This window comes from Athene noctua, chromosome 18, assembly GCF_965140245.1.
Source record: "Athene noctua chromosome 18, bAthNoc1.hap1.1, whole genome shotgun sequence".
NCBI classification, from domain to species: domain Eukaryota; kingdom Metazoa; phylum Chordata; class Aves; order Strigiformes; family Strigidae; genus Athene; species Athene noctua.
The window spans coordinates 14,599,592-14,613,082 of record NC_134054.1 but is presented as its reverse complement, the minus strand read 5'-3'; the positions used below and the strand labels follow the sequence as shown (position 1 = coordinate 14,613,082).

General features: G+C 47.1%; 1 protein-coding gene across 10 annotated transcripts in view; it reads right to left on the bottom strand.

The window, feature by feature from the left end:
• The window catches only part of ASPSCR1 (ASPSCR1 tether for SLC2A4, UBX domain containing), a 46,473-nt gene that overhangs the window by 18,993 nt on the left and 13,989 nt on the right, over positions 1-13,491 (bottom strand). For 7 of the 10 annotated variants that reach the window (XR_012634806.1, XM_074922487.1, XM_074922481.1 and 4 more), the window contains 6 exons: positions 12,448-12,886; positions 5,636-5,775; positions 3,363-3,444; positions 2,476-2,542; positions 1,522-1,584; positions 1,165-1,217 (listed from right to left, as the gene is read on the bottom strand). Coding sequence is in view for 8 of the 10 variants with exons in the window: in XM_074922487.1 (XP_074778588.1) it covers positions 1,165-1,217; positions 1,522-1,584; positions 2,476-2,542; positions 3,363-3,444; positions 5,636-5,775; positions 12,448-12,886 (844 nt within the window). In the remaining 2 variants the exon portion in view is untranslated. The remainder of the gene's footprint in view (positions 1-1,164; positions 1,218-1,521; positions 1,585-2,475; positions 2,543-3,362; positions 3,445-5,635; positions 5,776-12,447; positions 12,887-13,491) is intronic. The other 3 variants (XR_012634807.1, XM_074922486.1, XM_074922485.1) reach the window with 2 other exon arrangements.

The window sequence follows — 13,491 nt, the reverse complement described above, 5'->3', positions numbered from 1 at the left end:
TGTGATCCCCGAGAGGCTCAGGACTCCCTAAGAAGCTAAACCTCTCACAGGCACGGTGACAATGCACGGATCTCCGACGTCAACAAAACCTCTCCCAAAACTTCGAATTTCAGCAAAGAATTCTTAATGGTGTATTAGGAAGGGAGAGACTTCCCACTGCAAACAGAGATCCACACTTTGCTTCCCTGAACATTCAATAGTCTAAAGGCAGCTGCACGTGTATCTCTTCCCCACGGCCTGGTCAGGAAGTTGTGGAATTTGGAAAGCTCCATTACAAACAGCTTCAGAGGCATGCTAATCCCTTACCTAATTCACCATGCTGCCTGAAAAGCGCCTTTCTCTACCCCTCTCCCTGCCCCACCCCTTCTGCTCCCTCAGGGCCATCAAGCAAAAGCTCCCACTGCAGTCTGCCTGACCCTTTACCCTGCAAGGGACCTTCAGTGCTGCGCTCTGCAAGTGGCCATGAAGCGCTGAACGGCAGCACATCTCAAACAGGGTGAGTCTGGGGCAAAGTCACCAGTAAAACCCCTCAGTCAGCCCATTAACACGTGTGTGATTTACACAGAGTCTCTAGCCAGAGACTTCAAGACCACTTTATCTGACATTTGCAAAAAACCTCCAGGAATCTGGATTTGAAAAACTGAATTTCAGCCTTTGAGAAAAGTTACACATACACAGCACATATTCCTCAATGTACAAGCAGGCTTAAAGTAAATTCTCACACAGAACTTGTCGAAAAGATCAGATTCTTGTCTAATATGGCCTCTAGCTCCTGCTGTAGAACCTGGGAACAGTCACCTCCCCAAATCCAGTCTCACATCTCCTGCTAGACTAGTCCAGCTACAGACAGAGCAAACTCAGGTCAGCTCAGCTCTCGCAGTAACGTTCCAAGGTTAAACACAGCTCAGACTCCGTGAGCACACGCGTGAAACAATGCGAACCCCCACCCCTGCCACACGATGCCAGTGCATATTGTTGCACAAGGTGGACCTCTTCTGGTGAAGAGCTTGTGCTCCAAAACACCTGGTTCCATTAGTCTTGGCTAAGCAGAAGCCTACAGGGATCGCATTATACAGCTTCTTTTAAAAGTAACCAAAGCATATGGCGGGGTGAGGGGGAGCAGCAAGTCAGAGAGAATCACAGAGCACACGTGTGAGTCCTTACCTCAAAGAGTGTCAAACTTTCATCGTTCAAGATGATTCTGGGAGGTGCAATAACTGAAGTTAAAAAACAAGTTACAAAACAGGACCACCCAGCAACCAAAACAATAAATACAGCAGGTATGGGAGGGATTACTGCTCTTTAAAGGAGTGACACAGTCACACTGCCCACAGAGGCTTCTTATTAGGCAGAAGCATAACGTGGCCAAGTGAGCAGGTGACACCTTTGCACTCTGAGGTTGTATTTAGGGAAGGAATTCCTCCCCAGGTCATACCTCATGGCATCACGAGATCCCATATGCACCACAGCTAGGAACAGACTTTGTAAAGTAAGGCTAAATGTTACCAACAGCACACTCACACAAGTAAAATGGCAAGTCTGCCTCTGCAAGGTGGCTTCTGACGAAGTCTCTCAAAATGCCGACTGTGAAAAAAGGAGAGAAAGGTTTGATGAATTACATTTGTTTCTTTGGATGCTGGGCAAAAACATTAACCTGTAACAGCAGAACTGCCCTTCACAATGCCTGTAGATTGCCTTTCCTCAAGAGAACACTGTTACTATTACAAATATCTTGGAGAAAAAAACAAACTCCCACTTAGACATCCTGGTCCCTTAGCAAAATCTAAGGGTGCCAGTGAAGTTCTTCCTAGGAAATCGAACAGCACCTGCCAGATTTGCAGAGACCCACCAGGTGAGACTCTGGTAACTGATTATTAGTTGTTCTTCCATAGAGAAGTATCCAAAAAATTGTGTGGGTAACCATCACTGCCAGCTGAGAATAAGAGGATCTCTGTTAACAACAGCAGGAGCCTACTTGGTGCACAGTCTGGGAACGGAGAGGAAGGAAGGTTCATCCCCTGTTCTTCTTATTCCAGTGGGTAAAGCTTCTTCCTGTTTTGTTTGGGTTTTTTTTTAATTTTGTTTTGGATTGGGGGAGAGGGTGTGGGTTTTTTCCCCAAAACTTTTTAAGCACTAACACAGAGGAAGTGTCCAAACTCCCTGCAGCCACGTGCCACCTGGACACGGACAATGGGACATCAAGGGGGAGTTTCCTGAGCACACGTTTTGCCATCAAGTAGCCTGACAGTTTCTATCAAGTAGTCCTGGAAATAAACCTCCCTAAACCAAGTTAATGACCCCAGACTCTTTTCCCATTCAGGGGCCCTGTAAGGACACTGTAACTAGTTGCTGCTGCCTTTTCAGAGCAGTATTACCTCCCCAGACAGCAGGAGGGCCTGTCCAGAGCCCCTCTCTTCGGCCACGTGACTCGTGGAGGATGAGAGGGGACCTGCACAGACTGCAGATGGCTCTTACCAGTTTCACTAGGACGGAAGAACCCCTGCAGAACATGACGGTCTGGAAAATGGACTCTCAACACCACCTAAGTCAGAGGCAAAGCACATTAGGTCAATTGTTTATGGCTGTTCTGTAACACCTGTCCTTGTCCTAGAACCTGCAAGCAAGGTGGGGTTTTTTAAACAGGGAGGTTTGAGATGTTTACTCTACCGGGGTAAAGAGCACACTGGCCATCGATTACTGAGCAGCTCCTCAGAGAACATGGGCTGTCTGCTCTCCAAGGCTCTGACAGAGCTGGTCTACAGAACACTTAATCCAGAGCAAGAGCTCCAGGGGCTACGTGACGCACACAGCAGAAAGTCACCCGTGGCCAGGTGCAGTGTGGCAGCACCCTGAGGGTCCATCGCAGCAGGAACTCTCCTGCCATCCTATTGCCAGCATTGCTCAGAAAGCACTCCACTTGGAAACTTAATCTCTTACTTTTTGCAATAAATCACCAAAGACAAAAACTGCACTAGGACTGTATGAACAGAGCACGGTATCTCCAAGCTGTAACATCGTATTATTTAACTTGTAAGGAGATACTATCAGAGTGTAAGAGTCTTCAGAGAAGTGGATAGGAAAGTTCAGTGACAGACTGATGTGTGCACAGAGTAAGGGTTTTGAAACATGTGGAAGAGAGCAGGAGGAGCTATCCTGCCTGCCACTCAACCGGATCATGACAGCACAGCTGATTTTACACGGTACAACTGTTGTGCAAGTCCCACAAACAATTAACAGGGACGGGAATTTGAAAAGTCTTCTTAAAAGTAGCTCAAGATCCTGTTGATTACAATTGATTCCCAAAGTTACTCAACCCCAAAGTCTGGACTAGCCAGAGGGACTGGAAAAAGAACAAAGGCTACCTTTGGGTAACGCTCTAACTTCTCCTTCAGCTGAGCCTCCCTCAAAGATTTTGTCATCAGTGGAGCTTCTTCCAGGCGTTTCCTGGATACATGGGAAGAAAACAAGCTGTCACTTCTGCAATTTTAAGATGTATTTTTATTTTATTAAGAAAGCAAAAGGTCCAAGCAGGGCTGATGAGCACTGCTCAGCTGTTCCATGTGTCCCTCACAGCATTTTCCCCACCTCCTGTGGTTCCTGCCCCAAAACCTCATATATGGAACTATTGAGCATCAGCAACAATACTGTATAAAATTACTTTTCTTGTACAAGTTTAAAAATAAGGTCACTACATCAGATGCCAGAAGAGATGCTAAGAAGAGCAGGTGAATGTTTGCTTAGACTACTCAAGAGGAGATGGATTTATTAATCCAATAAAACAGAGACTAAAGTTTGATGTAATTACTCCAGAAAGGGAGAAGAGCTAGTGAAGCTGAAAAACAATGCTGGCACAAGAAATTAATGGGTATTAATTAGCAACAGGGAAACAAAAAAAAGACGTTTCAGATCATTCAAGAACTGGCATTGTAGACTGGTCTTTGAAAAGGAACAGTGGGTGCAAAAAAAAAAAAAAAAAATCTACCTATATTTAAGATGAAACAATAAATTCAAGAAAACAACTATGGATTTTCCTGTAAGTAAAGAACTCAGCTTAGATCCAACAGATCCCATGTTCAGCTTTAGTCCCTCTTCCTTGTTTGCACTTAATTCTGAATAACTGATTTACCAAGCTAGATTTTGGTGAAATATTTGGTCATGTAATTCTGCACAACTATTTGCAAGTTAACCTCTTACACCTATACAGTTTGAAGAACCTCTTATGGTTTTTATTTTTAAGAATCATCAAGGTATCTCAGGAACAGCTGCTGACCAAAACGACCCTACTGGCTTACTTTACCAGCTGTACCCAGAACCACATTCCAAGATGCTCTGAAAGTGCCAACTCACTGTCTGAGAAGCAAACATGAAACTAACCCGCTCCATTCCTTCTCTGTGTACCAACTGCTGATTCATAGCAATTCTCAGCTCTTCAGGAAGTCACAATTAAATTCTAATTGCATTTAAAATATTGCATTGTATGCTGTTAGATTTTGTTAAGATTCACCAGCTGAGATCAGAAGCCAACTGGTATCAGTTTCATGTGTAACTTGCCTTTATTTTTATCCCTGGCTGTGAGGGGAAAAGGGATTACAAGCATCAGCAAATTTGGAAATTAGGTCTTTTTCTGAGGGGGCTGTATTCCAGTAACCCCCAACCGAATGATCCTACATCTGTACCACTAAATACTCCAGACCCACAAGCAGCAGAGCAATTTTCAGGCCAATCTGCGTACTCATGTGGATTTCAGTGGCCTGTGGGGAAAAAAATCAGCTCTAAGTAAAAAGTTCAACTCAGAGTTGGTTACAGTGTCAAGCAGGCTGTCCCGCAGACTCGGAGAATGTAATGTGCAAAGGAGTGTTACGATCCACTTGATACTAAAAACATTCATGAAATGAGTTTTGTTAAGGAACATATAGGTTAATTCTGGTACTTAAAGTACAAGGTGTTTCTTACTGGCTGAAAATGCTACTAGCTCCTACTGAAGTCAGCCGGAGCTATTCTGATGAAGCTGGATCATTGTGTGCATACATTTGTCCATCACAAGTTACAAGTTCCATCCATTTAATTCCTAATAGTTAATGCGAAGTCAAATCAAAACAGGTAGCAGGAGCTCACCACTGCTTTGGGCCTCTAGCAAGTAAGGGCACATCTAATTACAAAGGCAGTGTCTTCTCTTTCAGAAGGGAGAAGGAAAGAAAGAAAGAAAAAGAGGTGGGGTGTTAAGTGGCTTTGAGTAACTCCCTGAAAGGCAGAACACAGGAGGGAATCTGTCTCTTAATACTTTCTCTGAGGGCCCCATCCCTGATTAGCTTGAGGTTCTCAGATAAACTTATCAGCACACAGACATCACAGGGACTTCACGAGGAAATTTTCAACATCCCCACGAACCCGTTATCCCATGCTCAGACGCTCAACTGATTGACACAAAAACACAGGTTCTGGCACAGGAACGAGACATAGCCCTTGAACTCAAAGGGCATAAAGGATAGAGATTTCCAGTGTTGATCATTAATTCCATGATCAGTAACTTATCTACAAGACTTTACCCCGAGAGCACAGCCAGCTACGGGTGCATAGTGTCCCTCTGCTCAACAAACGGGCATGGAGCAATGTCACCAGCAGAAAGGGAACTTGCCTCTCACTCTGCAACTGTGCCAAACGTTTCCGTACGTCATCCACCGTGACTTCAAAAAATTCATCAGGAAGCTCTTCTGGCCCAGCAGGAAGTGGTTCTAGTAGGTCTAGGTGACACACCAGTGGCTCTCGTTCTACAAGCTACAGAATAAAAATGAGCTTTGATTAGTCTTACATGCATTGCTTTGCTAATGCTATAAGGTTCCTGAAAGAAGTTAAAGAACAGTATTTGCAAACTGAAATACAATCACTAGTGTGGAATTTGTGTCACTAAGATCAGGCTCACGATATAGATGTCAGTGTTGTCATTCCTTCGGGCTGGCAGAGCTTGGGGCACGATCCCCCCAGGAGGCAGCAGGACTCTGCTGTCGGGCGGTCGCACCCCAGCAGACAGCTGCTCTCGTGCTCAGCACGGGCGGCCCCGGGTAACAAAGGGGGTAACAAGACGACCCCCTTCCAGAGAGGGCCTGGGGAATCTCTTCCCTTACAACATAAGGATATTTTGCAGCTGAACCATACTTCCAACTAGTTACAAGCTTGTTACAAGTACTCAGAAATTACTCCTGTCCCAACACCATAACCCACCTCTCTGCTCTGCTCCAAACCTCTCCCGGTATGTAACCACTTCCTGACCGTTCCACAGCCAGCAGCACACAACTTACACAGGGGCTGTTCTCCACACTACAGTCTATAAACCGCCCTTTTGGTTTTTCACCTGCCAGGCACTCTTGGCTCACATCGTATCTTCTGTTCTCTTCACTTCACACTCTCTTGCCACAGAACCCACAGCACTAGTTCCCAACCCAGGCTCACTCCATTTCTTCTTACCCTAGAGACTGATTCTGTGTCTTGGTAAGCTAGTTTTTGACCTGTTGAGTTCTCTGAACCCGCCCCCCTGCAGGGTTTCATCCTACCCCTTTCAGATTTTTAACCTGGTTTCTGGTGCACAGAAAGCTCCCTCAGGCAGTGAAAACCCTTTTGGTTTGCGTTTACAAAGTGCTCAGCACCACAATCAGCCTTCCTGGCAGGCAGAGCAGGTGGATGCAAGGGGAGCAGTTCACTGAACGCATTAGCTGCAATAAATGTACCCGATACCGTTACTGGCTAGTCTCCCCACAGGCCAGATGCTGAGGACAGGCAGCACACGGACCCCGAACAGCCAAGGCTCTGCCCCCCGCCCCCGGAGCTGGGGGTCCCCATGGCCAACCCCTCGGCACAGCTCTGGCCTGGCCTGGCACTGCGGTGGCAGTTATTAAAAAAAAGAAAACCAAACAAAAACCGCCACCAAAACCCACAATCCCCCCCCAAAGCCAAACCTCAACACCCCCCAACCTATTGGACAAACACCCTCCCCTGTCCCTGAGGACAGAGTCACACTGCGCACGCCCCAGCCCGGGCGATGTTGGACACCAGCCACCTTCCCTTCCCTTCGGGCCGTCAGCGTATGCCTAAACCACTGTCAGAGTCAGACACAGGAGAGGCAGTTACACCTACTGGCTCTGGAACACTTTAAACCTTTTAAATCCCAGAAATGTTTAAATGCACAAAGTTTGAAAACCAACAGAAGAGTGTACTGCAGGCTGCAGGAGATGCAGGGGGGAGCCGCCCATGACTGAAGAGCCCCACGAGAACAGAAACTTCAACAGCTCATGCAGCACTTCACAGTCAGTTGAGCCTACCACGGCTCTGGTCTCTACGGACAAACCTGATGCTCATTTCTTCTCCCCTTATTCCCTCTTACACTCTTTCCAATCCTGATTAACGCCCAAATGTCTTCCCTCTATCCGTTCTGTCCATCCTCCCATCTCCCAGGCACAGGTCCCCTGGGAACAGAAGGAGCCTCCCTCCATTGTCAAAAGCAACAACACAAATTACAAGGCAATGTTCACTCTGCTTGTGGGCACTAAAGGGTAATTTGAGGAATTAAAAGAGTGAGGTTGTGTGGGTGGGACCCTTGGCTACTTTTAGAAAGTTGAGCAGGGTCAGCTCTAACTAGCGGGTGAAGGAGCCTGATTGCAGCTTTCCTGGGGCTCGGGGAGGGGGGGGGAATGCCCAGCGCTGCAGGAGCGATCCTGAGCGTGCAGAGCCACCCTCTGGGAAAGGGCCTGTTGCACAACGGCCACACCGGCTGCCCAGCTGGTCTGACAAGGTCCGATCGATGTCAGAGGAGCACTAATCCGGCCCCCCCAGTAATCAGGTATACTTCAACCTCCTCAAAAAGGCTTAAGTTTCATTTCATTCTGAACACACGCATACCGAAAAGAGATTTCTTAAAAACAAAGAGAGTCAAAACCCAGAGACTGAGCAGACGTATCCTATGGCATGTTGTGACGAGTGCTGGGATACGATGGAGAGAATTTCAACACCTGCATCAGCAAATCCTAAACTTACCATTTAGTACTGGCTCTAGCAAGCACTTCAGCTAATCCTAACAGTAGCAGGATTCCACAGCAAAAGCGTCAGTCACTGCCCAAACCATGGTAGTAGCTAAAGACTTCAGCCAAGACATCAGAAATCACGAGGCAGCAGAAAGCAGACAGAGATCCCAGCCCTGAGGATGCACGCCCCCTCCTCGCTGCCTGCAGTTAGAGCCCCCGCTCAAGCGTCGCCTTCCAGACACTTCATTCAGACAAACGAGGCTCGTCACCCACGAGGTGCTGCACGCGGCAGTCAGGAACATCCCCCCCTGGAGCCAGCTCCCAGCCTACCACAACTACCTATGTACTGGGACAAAAATCCACTGCTTCCCCAACATAAACGCCCTATTCCTGACCTCCAACTTACATCCAGCCAAGATGTCCCCATTTAATTTTCTGCAGGATACCTGTTCCGTCCCCACACAGACACACAGCTACCTTTTAGCTCCTAAGTCTATAATTTTATGTTTCCCCATCCAACCCTGAATGCTGAATATCTTAACTTCCAAACCAAGACACATTACTTAGCTACTAAACATGAAGAAACATACTTTCCCATATGGAAGAAGGAGCAGATCTGCACACATCTAACAAGACTGCCAAAACACACAGTCAGAGTAAGAATTCCCTAATATTACATTTTCAGCTAACCCCTGATCACAGAGAGCGACCTCTGGAGAGTGCTGTAGTGAGTTTTTGTGAAATGTAACTCAGGTGGTTGGATTCAGAGTTTCTGCAACTCAATTCCAGAATTGCACAACAGGGTCTGATCAGAGCAGGACAGCACAAGGTGTCTACTAAGCACTGCCGAGCAACAAAAGGCACCATCGTCTGGCCTCTGAGGATGCAAAGACTGCCACATCATAATGAGCTCACATCTCTTCTGCCACGTATTTAACACCCTGTGGAACCAACCAGACATCTCGCCTCCTCACAGATGTAGGTAAGGGGTAACCATTCCTGCTGCTCCACCAGCTCTCTCTTTCCCCAGAGCCCAGCCATCATCCTGTTCCTCTGTCTTCACCCATTACCCCTTGCTCACCTCGGTGTTCCAATCAGGCATTTCTCAACCTGAGTACCCTCAATACAGCCCGATTTTAACGTGTCACCAACAATCCTAAAGCGCAGACAGAATCTGAAAACTACCTTCCCACGGCAGGTGACCAAAGGAGGCTGCCAGGCGCACCACCTCTCCTCCCAGCCCACTACCCATCTGGTGTCTTCTGCAACCGTGACAAAAGGGACCATCCCCTGAAACAACGACCAGCCACCACACGGCAGCTTCTACATCCCACTACGTAACTCTGGAGGAAAGCAGGCTGTGCCTTTTGCTGACAGCAAAATCTTTCAGAAGACAAAGATGCTGCATTACGGTTTGTCACCTTCATTCTTCAAGCCTCTACTTCTACCACCAAAGTTGAGACATTGGGCACTTTTCAGCAGCAGGCTAAAGCGCTGCCTCCAGGCAGTCTGCGCCACAAAGCCGGGTGTCAGGAAGAGCACAGCTGACTCCCTGGTCACCACCCCAGATCTAAGCAAGCAGGCAAGTTAAGGAAAACTTTTATTTCATTTTAAGTGAAGTGGTGGCTATTGTGCTTTCCACAGCAGCAAGTTCTCCTTGGAGACCTACCTCCTCCCCACCACCTCAGGGAGCTCTAATCTCATGGGCAATCTGGTGTAAAGTTACCTTCTAATAATTAATGTTCTGACATCAAAGTCAGCATGCAGCTGTCTGTAAAACATCTTTAGCCCAAGAAACGAAGGGACGCCGGCACAGATTTTATCCAGCCTCTCTCTTCAGCTTCAAAAACCACACACAGGCAAAGCATTAATGGGAAGATTCTTTTACAAAAATGGACCTTTGATGTTTAAAAATAATTTGTTTTGTTTTGGGTTTTTTCCTCAGGACTGAAAAGGGACAAAAAGCAGATGCCATGTGGCTAGCCCTGCACCACTGTTGCTGCTGAGAGCAAGGAGAGCGGAGGATGGCAGGAATGGAGGAGGGAACAAAATGTAATCAATCAGCAGCAAACGCACCAGAGATCAAAGGGCTTGAAAGCAGCAGTCAAAATCACATGCTGTTTAACACAAGGGCAGAACCCCCCCAACAGAATCTGCAGCTGCTTCCAAAGCTGCTCTCAAACTGGAAGGGAAGCTGGCTCCAGAAGTGCCTCTGAGTGGTTTGAACTGGACTGCAGTTCTGAGAAAGATGCCGGATGATGAGAGTCCCCGGGCCACCGCCGTTCAGCGCTGCGCCCAGCAGCACAACTTCGCGCGGAGCCGCCGCCAGCAAAGAGATAAAGCGAGTTCTCCCTCCCCAGCCAGCGCATGGAGAAGGGCAGACAACAGCGCTGGTGAAGGATGCCACCACAAACCCTCGCACTTCCTCCTTCCTTTTCGGACCCAGCTGAAACTCCTGCTTTCCAAACCCCTCCTAGGTGAGAGCGTGACTGCAGCAAGCAACACGAGACCAGACAAATCCCCCAGCCTACTGCCCAGCCCTCCACGCTCAGGGTCTGCTCCAAAAGGTTAAATAACACTGATTAGATGGACCCAAACATGTTTCTAATATACTGAAATATTCACCACTGTGTTGGCAAGGCCTCTTTCTGCTACGTTTGTAACTACTACGGAGTCCTTCCAGGGCCTGGCTTCTGCTCCTGAGCAATTCAGAAACTCATCAAGAATGGACTGCAACCACAAAGTCAACTAAGGTAGAATCTCTACATCAGTGAGAGCGCACACACAGTCTTGTGAATTCCTCCTGGACTGAGCTCCTTTGGAACCTCATCAGGCACCCTTTCTTCCTACTTCGGGCTTTCCATTGTTTAATCCCATGGCTGGATCAGAACCAGAATTAAACACAAGACTCCAAGTCTAGGAGGTACAGAAGAATGAGAAACAACAAAGGGGATCTCTGAACGCGAACGCCAGCCCTAGTGACTATGTGTGCGGTGAAGGGGCAAGGGAAAGAGCCACAGAGAATTTGGGATGTGACACTGCAAACACACAATATTGTGGAGTACGCTGTTACTTTAATGCCTTCTGTACTTCATTGCCAGACATATCCAACCCTGCTGAAAGCATTCAACTCCATACAGCTGCCCTACTCAATATCATTCAAAGGCCATCCCATGATGGCATCGCAGCACTCCTGAGCCACCAGTTCTGGTGCCTCTACCCGGGCTACAGCACTTGTAGTTTTAACCAATACAGTTTTACTTCAGCAACACCAACAATGATGATTAGATGTGCAATTTGTCTTTTTGGGAGAAGGGTTAGAGAGAGGCAGACTTCATTTAAGAAGCAGGAAATTTTAGAACAAGACAGAAAACACTTCTATATGCAAGCAGAAATAAAGAAGGAAAAGGATGGAAGGTTTCTGCTTCATCTGCAGTACTAAGAAAATGAAGACTCACAGAAGGGGTGGGACTAGACTGAAAGGAAGAGAAGAGGTCCAGACCCATTTTTTTCTCGGCAAGTAAGATGCAACTGTAGCTGAAGAATTCCCTTCCTAGATCTATACCACTTACATTCTACCACACATGTCACTGAAAGAGTTAAAGTGCAAGTCAGAGCGACCACAGGCAGAAGGAGCTCTGAGGAAGCAGATGCTAACAACTACCAGCATGGGATACTGCCTTTACAAACAGCTTTACCACGGAGGAGTTCCGTGTTCCACAGAAAAGCTCAGAGGTGAAACCTGAGCACACCTTACAATCTACAAGTTAGAAACTCTGACCATGTTCTCAGATCTTAGAAGTCACAGGATCAAGTTGCAACAAACCTATTAAGACCACTTCTGCTCCTGGGACAGTCCTACAACAAGCTAAAAAAGATTTATCCCCTTCCCTATGTAAAACTCTACCAAGCTTATACCCTCTGTGTGATCTGGGAGGTAAGTCAGTGACAAGCAGTAAGCACCTTTAGTGTATTACACACCCCAAGTCTGACCAAACTCTGCTCCTCTTCAGCAGGGCTACACAGTAGAGAGCCATTTTTAAAAGATGGACAAGTACCCGGGGATCAGGTGACAAAGTGGCCATTTGTTAATGACATTTTCATGGAATTTGAGGTTGTTCTGGACTGTGCTTTTAATGCAGTTGTGTTGCCCCCATTGGAGCCATTCATCAAGGGTACCTCAATGTTCAAAGCTTTGCTTGCCTCTGGACAGCAAATTCTTAAATTCCCATCCTTTGTATTTCCTACAGTAAACTGTGCAAAATGCAGCATTTCCTTACTGAACTCTAGACAGAACGGTACATCACCAAGGCACCTAATCCTATATTATGGGGGAAAAGTCTTAAATACAGAAACATCTTTTTCCTCATAAGAGCTCAGCCTCGGGCAAGGCAGGATTAAAAAAAGCCCTCATTGCAAACAAATTTTCCCTTACCTGTTCCTGCTCCTTCTGCAGTTCTTGGCTGTTCTTAGACTTCTTTGGCTTTGAGGGACCTCCAGGGCTGGAAAAAGTTGTTGGCAGCTTTGAAGATGGCGTATCTAACCCAAGAGATAGTGCAGCTACAGAAGAGTCCCCCAGACGCTGTCCATCTCCAAAAAAAGGGACAAATGGGGTAGACTTGGGCTCTGGCGAAGGCTGCAGCTCCTCCGAGCTGGCATGGGATTCTCTAACTGAGTCTTGCTTGTCTGTGGAGCTGTTTAAAGACATGGCCACCTCCCTGTGGTCCAAGTCCTCTGGGAATGTGTTTGCTTGAGGTAGGGGCACATCCACTGCTGCTTCAACAGAGTCTGGCCTCCCTGTCAGCTCATCACATGGCACGGTGGCACCCACAGCTTCCTCCTGACCAGATGAACTGCACTTCTTCATGACAACTCTTAAAGGAGACACCAGAAGGAATAAAAACAAAATCATTTATCCTAACAGTACTGCCCTCCCCGTTCTTAATGTGACCATGACACAAAAAAAAAGACAGCTACACTCAAATATACCCTTAATTTAACAATCTGCTTCTTCCAGCCACTCACAAAGAACAAGCTCCAATTGCTCTGAAGTTAGGGGTGGGGGGTCGGGGGTTTGTGCAGAAAAACAGAACAGGAACTACCCACTCCACAGGAAGAAAACTGCCTTCCAGTAAAACACAGCAGTCAGTTGTAAAGCACAGCTTCTAATCACTCCTGCCTTCTGCACACGCTGCACAGAACTGGCCAGAGGATCACAGAAAGGCTGTCGCTGTCCCCCACCTCACCCTCCCAACAGGCAGCAGGAGGCACTGCGGGGACTGGGAGTCTGATGCTGAAATACAGAGTGGGGAAGAATGAAGTGGTAGATGACTGTCCTCGCAGAGGACTTTGAACTGTCTGTTTCACTCATAGGAAAAAAAAGAAAAAAGAAAAAAACAGAAAAAAGAAAAAAAGAAAGAAGCAAACAAGCCCCTTTAATCTGCACATGACTGGTCAGTGCCAGCATCTGCAGCTGTGG